General features: G+C 40.1%; 1 protein-coding gene across 1 annotated transcript; it reads right to left on the bottom strand.

The window, feature by feature from the left end:
- Positions 1-10,851: 10,851 nt before the first annotated feature.
- On the bottom strand, positions 10,852-12,207 carry LRRC30 (leucine rich repeat containing 30). The gene has a single exon (XM_032698461.1). The coding sequence runs from the start codon at positions 12,018-12,020 to the stop codon at positions 11,124-11,126; it is 897 nt and encodes a 298-aa protein (XP_032554352.1). The 5' UTR covers positions 12,021-12,207; the 3' UTR covers positions 10,852-11,123.
- Positions 12,208-19,804: the final 7,597 nt, after the last annotated feature.

Raw genomic sequence — 19,804 nt, 5'->3', positions numbered from 1 at the left:
TATTCATTCTGGAATCCAATATCCCATATTTAAGTAAGTTATCGGGACCTTCAAAAATGGAGAACAGAGACTTCATTCTTTAAAAAATAGATGCAACGAGGTTATCTGTTAGAAATGAGACACTCATTTTTTGCATATTTAGCCAAAACATACTTATAATCAAAGGGTGATAACAAGTTCCCATTATTTGGTTATGGACCTCTGCTGGCTGAGGTCCCACAGTGGCAATTTTTGAGAGAGTTCTTTGTACTAATGAGCTTAATCGAAAACAAGACTCAGCTCTGTATTTTTCTCCACAAAGTCAATGGACTAAACTCATCAAAGTCATAGGGTTAAAATTAGCTCAATGTGTCTTTGTTAAAATGTTTATAATGCAAATGGTGGCTATTCACAAAAAGAAGTAACAGAGAGTCTGTAGATGGATTTATTTCTTTGTTACCTCACTGGGCAGCTGGAAGATTTCTTGAGGAAGAAACACGTCTTCTTGTGAGTCAGAAGAAAACCCTACCCTTCTACTGTGTAAACTCTTGGCTGCCCATTTCCGAGAAGGTGATGGACATCTTTGTGTCAGTGCTTATAAGCTACAGTTAAGAACATTATTAAAAGCTCATAGATGCAAGTTATTCCAGCTAGCGCAATAAAATCTAAATAAAGTGATGGATGTTCCTTCTGAAGTCAGGAATTTCAACATTTGCTCTGCCTAATATCTGCTGGGGAGAGTAGAACTGAACTTCAGCAAGGGATGGTTGTGGGAACTGTCTCTGGGAAGCGAGCAATGGTTATAACTCCTGCAAGCCATGGACAACCAGGCCCAGTCTCAGGTGCCTTTGTCACAGCACGTCTGCAGGGATCCAGTTTACCTAGAAACAGTTTTCTGCTGCTGGCAACCCTCTATGTGGGATGAAGGCATCTGACACTGATGTTTAGTGAGCAAAGCCCTTTGAAGCAATCGGATCTCGGTGCCACAGGCATGCTCTGGGTTAGAAGTAACAGTGGGAGGAACTCAGATGAGGGTTGGGGGGGATGTATTATGCTGTTAGCGATCTCTCCATGCTCTGACTAGACTTGTGGGACCTGCTCCAGCTGCTGTGTTCTGTCAGTAATGAGTTAAATTCTTAGCACAGACAAGGCAGAAAAATATTTCTTGAAATCTTGCAAACACCTTTGACCAATATCTCAAAGTGTGACAGCTTGTGAACATATTAATGAGTAGCCACTTCCCAACGGGAACTGTTACATCAGCATTTCTTCTCCCTGTGTTGTTTCCTGCCGCTATCATGAGTGGTAACACAGAGGTGCACAAGCCGCTCAAAGATGACTGCAGCAGCATAGGTATCTAAAACAGCCAGGAGGCCTTGGGATATGGAAGCAGATATCCTCACCTTGGAACGACAGCTCTCTTTCTTCTGAAGATAGGGTTATGAATATAGCATTTACTTTTATATCGCCAAATAGAAATGATAACATAATGGACCGTCACTTCTGCTGTTGTTGTGCAGCTATAAAAGCATATAAACTGAAATACCAGGGGAACAATTCTTTTGCAGTTAGCCTTAATTCCTCTGTAGATACAGAAGTATAATGGGAAGCCTCTACAGAAATGGACCTCTACAATGCCCTGTTTAACCTATGGGAATCTTTCACTAGAAAAGGGGGTGGGCACATTGTGTCAGAAATTATATACAGTACTAATGATATATTAGACAGGAGATAATAAGCCTTTCAGGGATTCCTAAATGCACTACTTGTTAATTTAGGAGGTACCCTGGGTGCAACTTATGAGGTGGTACTAATTTAGAAGGTATCATGAGTAACTCTGCTTGCTGGAGGGCTGAAATGTAAATCCCATTGTGCAACAGGGAAAATGAAAATGCTCCTTCCATTAAGTCTGTGATCTGTCCTGCACTTGCCACAGGGAGTAGCATAATTTAGAAAGCTGCCTTCTAGGATGTTGAACAATCATGCCTTATCAGTGAGATCTCTAGATTAAAAACGAACATTTTTTACATTACTAGAGGGATTATTATATTTTGCTTAATGTTTCATATATTTGACATCAAACTACCATGTAACAAGTATAATGTATTAAAATGTCCTTCTAGTCATATTATTTGCCTGCTTTTATGTGATAGGACTCTAACTGCATTTGTTCAGCGATACTGTACAGTGGTTTGATTAATATTTTGCAGTGTCAGGCTGAAAGGGACTTTAAAACTGATTGTCATAGTCAGTTCTGATCTGTCTCTGAGTTTCTGTGGGTTCTGAAACAGGAGGTTCTCCTCGGAGACAGAAGAGTTTTTGTATTCTTCCCTTAAATGTAAAACTGATACAGCACCACCTTCCATGGAGCTGGATGCACCTTCAGGCACCCAGCAGTAAGCAAGAACACTATTTTCAGCCCTGACTGATTCCTTCCAGAACTAGGAAGAATTCCAGGACTTCAGGATCCATCTCTCTTCATTGCTGTATGCCTACAGCTCCCACTGTATTCAGTGGGGGGTGAAGCTGGTTGGAGCTGTTCCCTTGGTCCTGCTTTGCTGGGGTGAGTATCTCATGAAAGGAGACTCCCTCCCAGAAAGAAAAAAACACCTTACAGTCATGACAGAGCAGTGCTGAGCTTCACACCACACATGCTAGGTTGGTCCAATCCAAGAAGAAAGTTTGTGCTTCTTTACTGGATCCTGTTACCTTCCCTTTCTTTATTCTACATTTTTTCCTCCTGTCCTGAAATTAAAGGGAGTGCCTCCCTGTGAACAATGTAATTGTTACTGCTCTGTAGTTGTGGCTACGCGTCATTGCTCCCGTTTCAGACTGCAGCTTCCCTTTTATAGGACCAAAAAGTAGGAGCATTAGACACAGGTGAAAGGGAGCGAGGCAGACTGTTTTTACAGCAGAAAAGGAGGACTAGACATAAATCTCACTATCTACAACACATGGTAAAATCTAGGGCTAGACAACAGAATGTTATGTTCTGTGTTTCTAAATGTGTTTCTAAATCCTTCTGTGCCAATATGACAACAAGGGGACCAAAATCCCTCACATCCAAAATACAGATAAGAGAGGCAGTGAATTTATGTGGAGCTTCACTGGGAACAGGAGGGAATCTCTGGAGAACATAAGGAGAGGACAGGATTTCTTGTTTCTACACAGTGGCATATGGAACTCTTTCCTATGTCTTTAACATTTGCAATGACCCTTCAGGAGCTGGTTAACATAAATGCCCATCTAGAATCATACTGGAAATGGAGGATTGATGAGCTACAGGGACACAGAAAAATGCTGTTAAGTCAAAAGTGTATTCTGCTCCTCAGGCTAGATGCTGCTTCCTGAGGCTTGTTTTCCAATTTTTACTTATTCTAGTTGGGTTTTTTCTTCTGCCTTTTTTTTTTTTTTACTAGCCCTCTGTGTAGTTGATGAAGAGAGACCTCTGCTAACGATTAACTTGTTTTGGATGGCAAATTCAGAAAAGGAGGGTTGAACTGGCATCAGTGAAGCAGTCAGCTTTAATTAAAAATGTTTAAAAAATTGTTAATAAGCAACAAAGAGACTAATACAAAAAAAGGAAGGAGAGTGGCTAGCAATAGGAAAGAGAGAGCATAATAAAAAAAGGATGAAGGACAAATCAAAGGAAAAAGCAACAGAATTAATGGGAAAATGCAGATAGCTAGTATAGAAGAAACTTAAGTACATCAGTTGTTCTGGCTTCTTACTAAAGTGACAACATGTCTGCCAGCAGCCTCTAAGTAGTAATCCTTTCCCCTTTGTCCCCCCCTATATTTACTAATTACCTGATATTTTAAAATATTCTGTTGTTAGTATGAACTGCATCAAGGCAACCGTGGGGCATTTCTGCTGTGCATTTTCATTGAATATGCACACAAGCCCAGGTCCTCCAGAGTAGCCAGCTGTGGGTTTGGGGCGTACATGAGAGGACAGACTGTTGCAGACTGTTGGGACAGTTTGGTGATTATCACCCTGGCAACACTGGCAAGAGAAAAGCAATGCTTATCTTTATCCAAATCTAGTCTATATTAAATTGATGTAAATGTGAAAATGACTTACTGAGAAAAGCTATTAGCTTCACAGAGAAGTCTTGAAATGTCGCTGCTTTGCAACATATTAGCCTTACTAAAGAACATTAAATAGCCTCTCTAATGGACACCTGAGACACCAGGGAGATTTCTGAGTCTCTGGTGACTTTCCACATATAGAAAATGAATGTGTCTGCTGATATGATTATTGATCAATAAAAGAAAGACCAAACGTGAATTATTCCATATTTTAAATCCTCACATCGCTTGATAAAAACGCCAAAGAACTTTGTGATATTTAACACTAAAAACATGCGAAAGAACTGACACACGAGTAATTCAAAAGCAACATAATTTACCATCATACATTTTAAGTCCTGTTTTGATGCTAAATTACCAGCATTTTATTTACAGCAGAAGATGCTACTTTTCAGCTGGCTCACACATATTCCTCAGACACTACACTGCAAAACTCCAAAATTACACACACGCAAAGGTGCACATACGTACATGTGCTCAGAAAGATTTTATTTAATGAATCAAATTCAAGGTTAGTATCTTTGTGGCTTCATTTGTATGTAGACAGAACACACAAATGACATTCTTCACAGTGTTGTTTTCCAACTGGAAAGAGAAGGTAAGTGTGCTGAAAGATATACAAGACCCTTGTGCACAGAAATGGCTGTGGAAAGGCATTATCTTAACCAAGTCACACTCAATTGAACAAATTTCCCAAAGTGAAGGTTTTATTCTTTTGTATTCTTCAGCGCTTCTATCAGTGCCATTGACAGGGCACTGTATTACTCTATGCCAGAGAGACTTCTCTGCTTACACAGGCAAACAATTTAGGAACCACTAATAGCCTCTGTTGTTCCCTATAGCGAAAATATGCATACATGCACAGACCAATACAAACCTCCATATATACATAGAGACACTTCCATTACATTTTTAAGAACAAAAAGGACAAAGAACAAGCAAGGAAAGTATAACGAAAATAACCATGTTTTCTAGGACAAAGCAATTTTTTACTGTAACAGTTTTGCTGTTACTCACTTGGTAGTTTCTTTTACCTGATTTTGGAATGCTGTTTCTAAAAAAATACAGGGATTTCTTTTAAATGTGTCCTGCTTACCCCTGTTTTGAAGTGGAACATTTTAATAGTGAGGGAGAAAGGGTCTTCTGACATCAGAAGCATTTGGCACAGAGCATTGAAGGTGTGTTGGTGTTTCTATGATACATCTTCTCAGTAAATCTGAATGCTACACTGTATTGAGAGATAGTACTTCGTGCCCTCTGCACACACACTGCTGAGGGAAGGAAGACCAGGCAAAGGAAGGCATTTGTACCCTACAGCTTCACTGACCTTACTTCAGATGCCTAAATAAGCCTGCAGATATCCTGGAACTCTCTCAGGCCAGAGGGGAGAGACTGCGGGACAGCATGGTACTTCAGCAAGTACTTCTCCTTTTCCAGTGCCTCTAAGGAGGACTGCATCCATCTCTATCAACCATGGAAACAGTGCCCTGGGACTAACCTCTGTCTGATACCTCCAAGGCAGGTGCATAAGGCTGGTGTTGTGAACACAACACCTGTTTTGGGCAGGTTACTCACCCTATGACCAGTAGTTGTGGAGCCTGCCAGCCTCCTCCGTTCTGCACTGCTTGCATGAAAGGTGAGAGATAGGACTCTCCGTAAATTTTCATGCCCACCCACACCCAGCAACACTGCCTTTGCAGAAGGAGAAATGCAACTAGTTACTTCTGTGGATACGTCAATGGCGCAAAGGCTGAGATCAGGCAGATCAGGAAGAAAATGGAGCAATACCTATTTCCCTCAAAGGGTTGTATCAAAAGAGCAATTGTGGTTTTTTTTTTTAATGTCTGGGAAGTGGAAATTAAAAACAGGCTATCCATCAATGAATTTATGGTATCTGAAACTCCCCTGAGCCCTAGGAAAACATAAAGCTCTGCCCTTTGGTCTTCTTTTCAGTCTGCCTGGATAAGCTTACTTTATGAGGCAGCATAATTTGCAGTGACCTTTTCTGAAGCTGTTGATACACTTCCTGCTTCACTGGAAACCACCTTTTTAGCCATGCATGATGTGACTCCACATATATTGGAGTACAAATTTCAGGTTTTGTCATTAAACCCTGCAAAGTAATCCCATACTGTAGGTGGCTGCTCTGGTGCAGGATGCTGTCGGTACTGCTGGGCTGCAGAAGACAGTGATAAGGGCTGGTTTTTGAAAGTTGGTTGGCCCTTGTTGCACCACAGATAAACGCAAGGAATCAGTGGGAGAGGGGAATCTTTTATAATTGTTATTCTACCTCTTACTTGTACAGAGGAAGAATCAGGCAATTTTATAAAAAGATTTTCAGACTTACTCCACATGTCAGTATTTAAGTGTACCTCTGTACCAATACATCTGAAGCCTTATGCAAATTTAAACATCTACTGAGTTTTTAAACCTTGGTTTTGCCACATATAAAATGGGAAAAGTATATATTCTCATATAAATGAAGGCCCTTCTACAGCCAGAAGTTTGCCTTCAGCTGTAACTATTTCAGGATTTCAGCTCCAACATGTGAGAACTGCAGAAGCACATGTGACATAATGATACGCTTATTTTCTTAACATTTTACAAATTATTATATATATTGTTATTTTCATAGAATTATTTTCATGCATATCAATTATACTTTGTAGAACTGTGCAAGGCAGTCTGAAACACTCCTTGAATCACTCAAGAACTGCTGTCTGAAGACTGTGCAGCAAATTTATCCTTGAAATTTAGTGAAACCATACTGAGCAGATGATTAGTTCAGTTTCTTTGCTTGCTTTCTTTATCACTCTTTATTAACTTTTATTTATCTCTCAGGTGGTGAAGGCCTTTGAGCCTTTTTTTTTTGTTGTTGTTTAAAGAAATAAGCTGAAGTATCAATGATTTTTCTACTTGCAGAAATTATGTGCTGTGGCATATTTTTTCAAGTAATGTGCTGGCCTAGCAAAGTAAATAATTAATCCAAATCTCTCCAGAATCAATGCAATATTTTTTAGGTGCATCCTCCTTCACGGAAATGATGACTTAAAAATATTAACTGAAAGACATGGTTTCCTGAAGCTATAGTGTAGTAATAGGAAATTTATTCATTTGTATACTAAAAAGTTTAAATTGCAGAATGCATATTCTTACAGTAAAAAACCCCTAGAAACTGTTTTTGGGGTTGACAAAAAGCAGAAGAATTTTGATGAAAATGAAAAAAAAAATATGGAGAAAATATTGGCAAGTTGGCAAAAAAGTTAAACATATTTTTCAACAAAATTAATAATCATAAACTTTTTAAATCTGAATTGCAAGAGGTTTCAGCTGGAATCTGAAAAGCTCTGTTTTGAAATGTCTCTTCAGTTCACATCTTGGAAATTTTCCATATCTTGGAAATTGGTCTTTGTAGGTTCTTGATGCTTCGCTCATGTAATGGGCTTGTGTTCCTGGCCAAGTTACATGCCCTCAGGTGTCCCACCAGGCTGCTGGGACATGGCAATGAATTTTGGGAAGTTACCAGTCACAAGTGGCATGAAGAAATTTGCCAATGTGCCAGAGTTGCCCAGTAGCCCCAGAGAAGTAGGTACAACACATTTCAGCTTTAACTTCCTTTGAGGTATTACAGTAATACTTCAGATGAAAATGTTTTTCTTTCAGTCAAAGGCTGAAACACTAAGTTGGGTTAGACCAAAAGTCTGACCTTCCAGTTTTCAAAGGCTTTGCTGGTTGACTAGACTTTAAACTTTTCATGAATGTAGCTTTCTTTTCAAATGTACCACCAGTGTATTTGATGAGAATTGAGCAACAAATCGTATAGCCCTATTGTATATTACATTTATCCCAACCATTTGACCCCTGACTGTGTTCTTTCTAGTTTGTTCTTGGTTTTGCCCTTTGTTTCATACACATCAAGAGTTTTTCTAAGCACTTTCAGAGCTTCTCTGAGTGAAAGCCATAGAAAAGTCACCCTACCTAAAAAGTATCCTTTCCATGAGTGGATCCCACTTTTTCCATTCCTCTAAGAGTACCACCACCAAAAAAATAATAGATGCATCAAAAATTGTGCTGCTGTAAGACTTAGGATGAGTTAACTTCAGTGTGTACTAGAAACAAATGTAATGTTTGGCATACAGTTCTCTGAAAGATTATAAAATTAAACTCATGTCATTTGATATATATAGAAGTGGTACTGTTGTCATATATTATGAGATATGACCACAGTTCCTGCAGTGTTTCAGTTCCTTTTTTCCCTGTCATCTGCGCAACTAATAGCAAATGACAACTCTGAGATCCACCAATTCTTTTCTAATGCCCTGCTCAAAACTAGAGCCAGCATTTGACATAATGCATTTTGTCTCCCTCTTGTGCCCTTGCTTGCTTTTTCTATGTTGATCTCTCTCAGATGCAAATACCTATATCTTTATTTGCCTCTTATGCGTATTTCTATACTTTAACAGTGATATACAGTCTTTTCTTTTTACAAGAAAAATTCAGAACACTACCTTCAGTCCTGTGAGATCATTTTCTGTATCTCTGAGAAAGGTATTTATGAGAGTCTTGATTGAGAAATGAAAGGAAAATTAAACCAGATCAGTAGAAATTATTTTCCTAATGGTAAGATCTGAATTATACATTAAAGTACCATTTATTCAATCAGTTTTATTATTCTGTGTAGAATGACAGTCACTTTTATGTGTTTTGTATGCTTACAGAGGTTTATTAGCTTGAGTAAAAGGTTATTATTATTCAATTGAATAATTGAATTTTAAATTGTTGGTACTGCACTTCATATTATAACTGCTTTTCCGGATGCATTTGATTATGTCAAATTTGCCTTTTAATCCTCTGTTTGGAGACCATTTTCTTTCTCACCCTGCACTCTTTCTCTCCCTTGTAGTGGTATCCTAATGAACACACACGGTCCAGCCTCACATCTTCCATGTAAATTACTGTGCATACCTCTCCTAGTCAGATCACATCAGAGGCTATCTAGTGTCATATAATCCTGGATACTGATATGTGGAAAATCTTTTCAGGTGATTAATGCCATAGGCATCTCATTTTCCTGCAAAGCAATGTCACACTGTTTATGTGAATGCCAGACTTAGGGATATGAAATGGACATTTAGAAAAGTTAATAATCTGTGCCTAATCCTCTCCAAGAATTATCTGCTGGTATTTCTATAAATAATTGCAGCTTTATTTTTTGTCGCTAATGAAATCACATATTAATTTATTAAATGCATTGTTCACTAAGAACTTGGAACTTTGCTTTAAATCTCATTGCATGGGTGAAATATATACATGTAAAGCTACACATAAAATATCTTTGCATTTGAAACATATATTAAATAAAAACTCAAAAAATAACTGTGCTGTGGTATTTTCTTGCTTTGTTTGTTTGCTTAATGCTTGAGCAAATGTGCCCTTCAAAAAGGTTTCATGTTTGCTAGAAACAAGAGATTTGTTCTTGACTGCACATGTGGATATTGTGATTCCTGAGCCTAACACTGAAATTCTCAATTAAAATGACAGACCATACAAAAAACAGTCCAACACAACAAAGTATCAGGGCAGGGAGACCCAGAATGGAATATTCTGTGAGCATTCTTCATTGCTAGCATTCAATACCCAACCCATAATGTTAGCGTTGCCAAAGGTGCTGTGTTTATTGGCATGGACCTCTGAATTACATAATTTTCTGCTGTTATCAGGCTGCTCTCACTTCTGCTGAGGAGCTTTTCCCTCAGCCAGGGCTTGTCCTTTAACTTCACTAGAAGCAGGATCAGCCTTTCACAGCCTCCATAATTTTAAGCAAATTATATTTTAGAAAGTAATCATTGAATCCTGAGATTTGACATAGGAAGCACTTTAAAAATGGCTTTGAATACTCTTAATTAGCTCAAGAATTACAGTCTCATTCCTCTTCTATGCTGCTATTACAAGCATTTATCTCAACTGATTTCAACAGAGCTTCTTCTGTTTTACACTGGTGTCAGGGAACAAAAAAACCCAGGTTGCATAAATTGTTAACAGCTCTTTCATACTACCTCTTTATTACCAGATAAAACTTTGATGAAGGACATTCACAGAAGATCAATATGAGAAACCACATAAGACCTGACTTTATGGTACTGGCTTATACAGAAAATCACAGAAATAACTACTTGTTTTTGAAGCTCTTACTTAAGGTGATGACTAGTTTGATGCTGCTTTTACTGAAAGAAATATTTCACCTTTAGGAGATGTACTGCCTCCTGAGTAAAGTTACTCCACAGCTCTGATTAAAGGGAAGTGGAAAAGGGAACGGAGAGCAATTGTACATCTAGCAATGAGCAACTCTCTCCTTCGTTTGAGGAAAGAGCCCACTGTCTTTTCTCCGCTTTGCAAAGTTTGAGATCTTCTTCCAAAGAACTGGGAAATATCACCTCATCAACAGCAATCTTTACCTGTAATTTGTAGAGGCCAGAGCACAGCTGTGGGGTAAACAGCAAATGGTATTGAACTTACCAGTAATATATTGTCTGTGAGCTAATATAGCTCAGGATGAATTCACTGCCAAAGCAAACATTTTCCTTGAGATTCACTTAGATGACAGTGTTTGTTTATGTAGTGGTCTACCTGTGTATGAAGAAGTGAGCAGGAATAAAAATGCAATTGCAATCACATATAGTAAATCCAATTTATATTAATGTTTCTCCAACCTAATGGCTGTCAAATACACGTTTCTGCCTGTCTGACAGTCTGCTTTAATTTGTTTCTGTCAAGTGAAGAATAAACATTTTATCACAAGTTTGTTTTTGTGTTTTTTTCTAAAAAAACCCCCAAACACACTAACACTGAATCTTACAGAGGTGGCTATTTTTAGAAAGTTTGCTCTTCACACACTTAATCAAGACCATCATACTTTACTTGCTTTCCTCCAACTGTTACTAAAGCCATCCACAGCCTTCGAAATCCAAGTGTTATGAAGTGGAAATGCCTGTGCAGAAAGGTCTCTGCTGAGAGAGTCTTGATGACAGGCTTAATCCCAAGATCAGCAGAAGCTCAGTTGCGCTCCTTTTTCTCCCTGAGGTAGCTGAAGAGGGCATCCAGGCCCCCCTCGACAACCTCGGGCAGGGGCCGGGACAAGGGGTTGTGGGCGACGTGGAGGCCTTTATCCATTGGGTTCCAGGCGATGCGGCGCAGTCGGTGCAAAAGGTAGAGCTCATCAGGGAGAGTCTGTATGGCATTGTAATCAACGTTTAGTAACTCTAGAGTGGTGATGTAGCAGAGAGACCGTGGCAGACTGCGTATGTTGTTATTCTCCACAATAAAGATTTGCAGATTGACCAGATACTGGATACTCTCTGTGATGTTTTCCAGCCTATTGGACCCTAGGTGCAAGAAGTCTAAGCTCCTCAGTGTGAAAATGCAGAGGGGAATTTGCACAAAGCGGTTGTTACTGAGGTTCAATTTCCTCAAACTTGTCAGGTCAGTGAAGCTCAAAGGCAGTTGTGAGATGCGGTTGTGTGAGAGGCTCAGAACCTCCAGCTTCCTGCATGAGCTGAGCTCTGCTGGCACTTCTGTCAGGCAATTCATATTGACAAACAAGACCTTCAGGTTCCTCAGCAGCCCGATTTCTTTAGGCAGATTCTTGAGACAATTACCCCCCAAGTTCAGCACTACCAGCCTGTCCAGTTTCCCCAGCAAAGGAGGAATCACCACCAACTGGTTGCGTGAAAGGTTCAGCTTCTGCACCTCGTGCAGTCCCCACAAGAATTCAGGCGTGTTGGTCATCCCTTTCATTATGAGGCTCAAGCTGACATAACGCAATCCCCGTTTCAGCAGTGACTTGGGCTCTCTCCCTGAGAGAAGGGCTTCTTCCCATGCAGGCAACTTTGAACGTTTCCTACGAAAAACCATGCTCCTTCGCCCCTCGTTCTTTGAGTGCTCAGTTCCCATAATACTCTGGTTCCCTCCTGAGAGAAGTGAGGTTTTCTTCCCTTGCAAGTGCTACGCCACTATGCAAATGCCAACAGAGGATGAGAGCTTGCAGGAGGTGGGAAAGTCAAAGCAAGGAGAAAAGGAGGAGCCTGTGAAGTGCATCTCAGTCCACCAGGGCAGTTTCCGTAGCTGCTGAGGGAAAGTTTCACTTTTGGGGGCTTATGTTGACCTTGGTGCAGAGTCTGTAATGAAATACTTGCTCCTGACTTGTGAGCAAACCTGTTCAATTCAAACTGAATGCCACAAGACAGCTGTCACTGTCATTTGGCCTGGGTTTTATTGGACAGATATGTATCTTCACTGCAGAAAGGTCACAAGGATGCTGTATATAACTTCACCATGTCAGCTTTCTTGGCTATCTGGTACATACCATGGCTGCAGGACAATTAACAAGAGTGACTTCAAAAAAACCAAACAAGCAAGCTAAAGAAGAAAACAAGCAAAGAAGCCATCATTTAAATTCAGATTTAAAGGACATTTTCATAATATTTTTTATTTTGATGTTCCTGATTTCACTGAAGTAGTTATTAGTCCAATGGAAAATTTTGCACACTGCAAAAACACTAGTAATGCTGACTTGTTATGTCCGTCCTTCTTTCTGTTTAGCAAAAAAAAAAATCTAAAAAAGGAAAAAACCCCCACCCTCTAAAGGTGTTAGTTTTTCTATCCCCTTTGTGGTGAGGATAATCCTCCTTCTTTTCAGAAAGAGTACCACTTCTCTGCAGCAGTGACATTTTCCAGTGGTATCTGCGCCCACTTGGATGATTGCTACCCACGTTGCCAAATGTGAGCAGTCATACCTCACAGTTCTGCCCAAATTGCTCTGTCCTAAATGTCTGGTGCTAATTTCACATCTATCAACCAGATTTTTGGGGTCTGGATCTTTCGTGCCCCAGAAAATAGAGTCTCTTGATGTCCCTTTCCCTGTGAACTTTCATGTCTTTCTGGGCTGTTCTGGGGTACAGGGGGACTAGCAGTCAAAGAGCTTGAACTATAAATGACATTTAGATCTGAGATAGAGGGACTGATGGGAGAGGAAGGAAGCAGTGAGGTATAATAATACCCAACAACAGCTGAAGCAAGCTCTACTGGTGAAAGGAAATTGTATTGCTATGGGAATATGCATGCAGTGAGTTTAAACTCAAAGGGACTCTAAAAAGGATCTGCAAAAACTTTAGGTACCATTTAAATTAGGTGAAAATTGTAACAAACAGTACAAGACTTTCAGGGCTTTTTCTCTCCATTGGATGATCCATGGTGATGAGTATACCCTCCCTTACCACCTGATTTCAGAGATCCTCCCCTTAAAACCTTGCATCAGCTCAGATATTAAGGGATTATGCAAGAACCTGCAGATGGGAGTCAAGGCACAGGAGCAACCTCTTTGGAATCAGTCCTTTCTTACTGACAAACACCATTCAGTCTCCTTTGAGCTTTAGGTCCTTTACAGAGCTGCATCCACTTGGGAAGAAAGGGGAGAGAGGAGGCATCCCTGCAGCTGTATCTGGCAGCTGAGGAGAGCAGTCAGGACCACAGTGAGTAGCACAAGATGGTGGCAAGCTGAGTGAGTCACACAATTAAAACCTGTGCTTTAACAGGGCTGCCAACTGGTCCGGAGGCTGAAATATTGCACTCCCTGGAGTGCCTGGGCGAGCCTGAAAGGACTGAGGCCAGTTGTATCTGTTCGGTTAGAGCGGGTTGGCAGCCTGACTGTGAGTCATAGATCCCTCCCTCACAAGCACTTTTTGCCAATATTTGTCCATTTGCAAACATTATATTAAATGCCATTGCAGTCTTAAGGTCTGAGTCTTGTTAACCATCATTCCCACATGCTGCCCAGATTGGCAGAGATAACCCTGCCGCTGCAGGCAGAGGAGCCCTCAGTGGAGGAAACCCAGCAGCTGGCTGAACTCGGACTTGATTGTGCCTTGCATGATGGGGGGCATAAGCCTAAAATGTGGCCCTTCAGCCCAAGCAGGTGGAGAAGCAAAAGCAAGAGCCTCTCATGAGCTCTGTCTCTGGGTTGTCAGCCCAGCTGGTGTGAAAAATGCTCCTATTATCAGAGACTCTCCATGGATTTGAACAAGGCAAGAAGAAAAAAGCTTTTTAAAGAGCATTTATAAGGTTAGGAATTTCCCTTCTTTTAGTCTCACTGCTGGAATGAGGAACCTGCCACAGCTCTACTCAGAGCTCGGCATTGCTCCCCTTGACTGGGCTCCTGCTTGTGACCACAGCCCCACGGTCACTTCAGAGCCTTTCCTTCTGCAGGTCATTTTAGTGAGAAACAAAAACAAAACACAAAGGAAACACAGTCTTCCTGTAGTCGCAGCCTGCCCCCATGGCTGGCCAGATATTTTTGGATGAGAACGTCATCCTCATCTCCAAAACACATTGGAGTTCACTGCCTGGGGACTTGGCAGTGCCCACTCTGGCCTCTCACCACAGAAATCCTTGTTTCCTAACAGTGTGACTCAGCCAAAGTGCTCTGTACCCCTCCCTGGCTTTGCCCCACGCTGTCCATTTGAAACTAAGCCTGTGACACAGCCCAGTACAGTCTGGGCTGGGCTGTTGCGGGAAGGCTTCACCCGGGGATCTCTTTCAAAGAAAAATGCTTGCTCTGCTTCAGCGTCAGAGCATCTCCTGCTATTGCACTGCTGTATCTCCCCTGCCTGGCAGGCAGCAAGCAGCAGTAAAGGGGATTTAAAAAAGAAATTCCACATCTGCAGCTCTCATTGTCCGGTTCCCTTCCTGCCTCCACGAGTACCGTAACTGCTGTGTGAAATAAAATAAAAATAACCATTTCCTTTTCTTTGTTCTCCAACAGAAAAACAGGCTATTTGAGCACACTTGTAGTTGTGGAGACGGAAAACTCTGAGGTAAGCAAATTAAATCTCTTTCTTGAAATCGAGATAGTAAAACAACAGTGGCCTCATCTGGACATCTCAGGAACTAAAATTCTGAACAAAAATAGTCCCTTCTCCGTTGGTGTCCTGGGCGGGTTTTGTTCAAACATTTTTCACTTTGCTTTTCTCTGCGTTGCCTGCCTCCCTGTCCTCATCCATGCTGTGCTGCGCTGTGAGGATGGATCAATTCCTTTGGGCTGCTCTTAGGTGTCTGGGCCAGGAAAAAACATTGACCTGTGTCCACACAGCCTGGCAGAAAGCAGAAATTAATTTCGGGCATGCAGGTTTGGAAGAGAAAATAACCCAAGAAAATTGCTGGGCTTTACATGACACAGTGTAGTTGATAACTATTTTGTAGACTAAACAAAAAAGTTAGTGTACAAGGGGAAAAAATAACCCACAACTTGCTAAAGAATTTTTTAGTCTAACTAATATAGTAAGAGAAACTGCACTACTAACAATGATAAAAAACTGGTAAACTGACAAAAAAGACAAGTTATATTTTCTGACATTCTTTGATAATGTAAATGATTAGATTTTTTTTCTTAAGAAAGCAGGATTGTCAACCCTAAAAAAAGCTGAAGATGAGTTCACAAAAGACCTGGAATTTTAAAGTCTATTATCTATGGGTTCTTTTATTTGACTTCAGGTTTGGAGTCTATAGAATACACTTGGGAAACATTTTCAAGCTTTTCTCTGCAGCCAGGCAGAAGTTGCAATAAAACCAGTTGAATTGGTTTTAAGTAAAATTTGAGTCCATCATGTAATTACTTCTCCATAGGATTTGAGCTTTTAATAAAATATCTGATAACATCAGGCTTTTAAGGAAAATACAGCCATTTTGACACACTGAGTTCAAGTTTTGTTTTGCTTCAAAACAAAATACTGTCATAGTCTTTTAAATTACTGAGCACACAATAGATGCCTATACTTTTATTAGCACATATCTATACATTCGTAATTAATTTTGAAGCAAGTTCTATGTTCTCTATGGAGTCAAAATCATATATAGTTCCTCTGTCTCAGCATTATTAAAAATATATTAATATAAGAAGTAATCCTTTAAATCTTTAAGCATAGCCTTTTCTAAAATGCTGGTAAGTTCAACCCATATTCTTTTGGAAGAAATTTTAATTTCAATTCATTATCTAGGTCTTGTAATAAACATCCATCTAAACGAGGATTCAGAAAATAGCTAACACTTCTTGTGACAGGAAGGATGCTTTGGCTAAAAGGGGTTAACTGGTTTCGAGTTCATCAGAAAGCAACAGTCATGCTGGAGAAATATTCAGTACAAATACAGCTGCAGCTACTGAACCGTCTTCCCTTGTGCTATTTCTTTCCTCTGAAGTAAATAAAGAGTTTTAAGAGCATCAGTGCTATTCAGACTGTCAGAGATATCCTCTGGTCTTAGTGCTAAGGAAGCAAATTTTGTAGATTTTTAACTACTTTGCAGTGGTTTGTTGATCTTGCAGCTATTCTGAAATACTAAGTCAGATTTGAAAGGTAGTTTGAGATTTATGAGATGTGACACAAGACAGGAACAATTCTTCAGGCAATTTCAGATTTCCTGTTAATTTGTTTTTAATTATGGTGCTGTTAACAGCCTTTAATGACTGTCTGTCCCTGGAGTTTTCCTGGAATGTTTTATTAAGGTCCCATGTGGAGCTGCTGAATTGCCTGACCCATGAAGAATTGGACCTGGAGGTGAATGACTGCCTTTGCAGAGGCTGATTTTTCTGCAGACCTCTTGACAGAAGACAAGCTTGAGCCATCCATAGTATGGAATAAAGAGAGAGACATTTGGGGTTGTATGTAGCCTAGAAATGACAGGCTCTTCCTCCTGATAGTCAGGCCAGCAGCAATTCTCATGTTACACGGAATTACTGGAAGTTTTATTTCTTTTCTGCAAACTTGCTGTAATATTTTAAAATTCCAGCAAACGCATAAATGACTGGTTAGTCACCTCCTACTTCTGCCACAATTTCCCTGTGTAATGCAAGCCAAATAGCTGGTCTGTCTGCCTATATTAAACACAGGCCACCCATGATCCTGCACTGCACAATCATCCATGTTCTCTGGGGCACTTTTTCATCCAGTGTCCATGACAGTTCTCCCAGGCACCGCCAAGACCTGCTTGCCTTAGGTGCTTGCTCACTCTGCAGGAAAAGGAAAGTTTAGCACATGGACATGCCCTAGGGCACACCTACTCTTGCAGGAGTACATGGAGGGCCCTGTCCTGCTTTATTTAGCCATCTGCACACAGCCTCCATGTCTTAGCCTTCTCCTACTCCTATGGCTAGTGTGGTGACAGATATGACACCACTTAAAAATATATTTGAAATAATTACATAGAGGATACCGTTGCAATATAGAAACCATATGCTGTTCTATTTTTCATCACTACATTTATGAGCAGTCACATCTACAATCATAAGTAAAATAGCCTGTCTAGCAGCAACATGATGTTCGCTAAATGCTACTTATAGTCTGTGGCTTTCTGAATCAAACTGAAAAAAAGTTGGAGCAGATTGTCCAAACTGGATGAAGTAGCTTTTACAATAACTGCTACCACATCACCTCTGCTTCAGGTACTCTTTTTCATGGAGCTCTTGAAGGTCATTTTCTTGTATTTTGAATGCATCATAAGAAAGAAAGAAAGTAGACATTTTTGGAAAGTAAAAGAGAGTCCCTGAATTACCCTTACCTAAATCTAATCCAATATAATAAGAGATATTTCTTGGCCTGTCTCATAGAAGGAGTCAGATCACCTAAGCATTCATCATATGCCTATACGGTTGGCACCACAACTCCTCCCAGAGTTATTTTAATGCCCAGAGCAGATTCAGTTCAACTCCCTGTGGTGTACAACGCCCAGCTTTCTGAAGCATCTTGTGACCAGGGGCTACCATCACTCAGAGATAAGGGAATATCCCCACCTCCTGTAAAGCTGTTGCTCAAATTAGCAGGGTTTTCTTAAACATCCATTCGCGAGTGCCAAGAGTCCAAAAATAAGCGTGACTCTATGGGCTGCTGGCATAATTCCCAGTCCCTCCTCCAAAGACTATTTAAGTATTCTACATTTAATGGGTCACTGTAGTTACCTACTTTTCAGCAATATGAAAATCCATGCTCTGTTCTGAAAACAGAAGGCAGAGATAACCCTGAGGGTCCTGAGAGGAGACAGGCATTTCCATGGGGTCCTATGTGTAGCTCAGAGACAGCTAGGATTTAAGCAAGACCATTAATTCAGCATTATCCAGTAAGAGCCTTAAGGACTCTCCCTACTCAATCTGCCAATATGCTGATTTTGATAGACTTTTTAAAATAAGCAATTCTCTCCAGGCATTATTAAAGTCAGTGTGTCTGTGTCCTGGCTCCATGAGAATTTGCATGCCACAGTAAAGACCAGGTGACCAAAGGTCGTTGCAAAGTTCATTGCTACTGTACCAATACCCCTTGTTTTTATTCTAATTGTTTAGGTGTATTTGAAAATGCTGTTGTATCATAAAGTCTTAATGGAAAAAGCCAGAGGGAAGTTGAAAGCTTATTTTAGAAATAAAATAAAGCACTAAGTGATCCAGTTTTTCGTGCCTAATTTAGTGTTTAAAGTAAATGCATGCTTCTCCAATTGAAAGCACAAGCCCTTCTTATCTTGGTCTTCATGAAATTGGGCAAATCAGTACAGCAGATCAATGTGACCCAGTGTGAAGGGATCCAGGCATTTCCATCCAGAGTCCATTACAATAATGACTGCAAAAAATAACTTAGGAAATAATTCAATCAAAGCTTCTGTGGAGCCTTAATCCCAGATCCATGACTCTTACACAAATTTTACTGATATAAGAAGAAACTCTGCATTTACCTTCATATGCCTATAAATGATAAAACAGAATCTAATTAAAACTCCCTAAATACATACCGGTGTCTCAGTTTGGGATTTTTCACAGACATTATCCAATGAAAGGGCAGACATCCCTCTAGACATTTGAAGACTCAATGCTGACAATTAATAGCTTGACTTTTAAATTTCTAAGCTCTGACTTAAGGAAACGTATTGAATGCTTAGCTCAAAGGGTTTTAATGAACAAATGAAACTTCTCAATCTATTGGTAAAGCAATGCATCTAGGTATTATTATATGACAGCAATATTTGAAATCCTATGAAATAATATGAGTCACTGTATGGTCAAACAAAGGCTGGTGAGATCTGAGTCAAGTTGTAGGTAAGGGGAGCTAAAGACATCACACAGAGCACAGCCTGGAGGCAGAAGATATAGCTCAGTAGGTGAAAAAAGCACATAAAAAGCAACTTGCATAAAAAATTACCTTAAAAGTAATAAAACAGAACAAATCAAAGGGAAAATACAGTCTTCAAGCCCAAGTACAGACAAAATAAAAAAGAAGAAAGGCCCACCCATAATTGTCATTTGTCTTATTTTACAACTTCTAATGAGCAACTTCCCAGTAGAGAGAATCAAACATGAATCTGTTCAGTACCTGAACATCAGAAGAGATTAATTGTAGTGTACAACCACAGGGTTTCAGCACTTATTGGACTGTGAGAAGACAGGATATTGTAGTTAATGATTCCACCTGGGGTGGAACGACAGTACATTCAGCAGCCGTGGAGGTAAGTGGAAGGGGAGCACTGATGCTCTGGTGTGTGGTCAGGTCAGCTAACAACAAGGAAAGCTTTTTCAAAAAGGTAGAAAATGATGTGTCACTTGAAAGGAATGCAAATGGCATTTAAGAATTAAATTAAAACAGGAGGTTGGAGTGGGGTGAGCAGGGTAAGAAGTTGGAGTATTTTATTTTTAATCATATCTTCCTGGACCA

This window comes from Chiroxiphia lanceolata, chromosome 1 (assembly GCF_009829145.1).
Source record: "Chiroxiphia lanceolata isolate bChiLan1 chromosome 1, bChiLan1.pri, whole genome shotgun sequence".
In the NCBI taxonomy this organism is placed as follows: Eukaryota; Metazoa; Chordata; class Aves; order Passeriformes; family Pipridae; genus Chiroxiphia; species Chiroxiphia lanceolata.
Note: the sequence above shows the minus strand (reverse complement) of the source record. Positions and strands in the feature narration are given on the sequence as shown.

Bases quoted from the DNA above. Each gene is read 5' to 3' on its own strand.
- LRRC30 (XM_032698461.1), bottom strand. From the start codon at position 12,020: ATGGGAACTGAGCACTCAAAGAACGAGGGGCGAAGGAGCATGGTTTTT.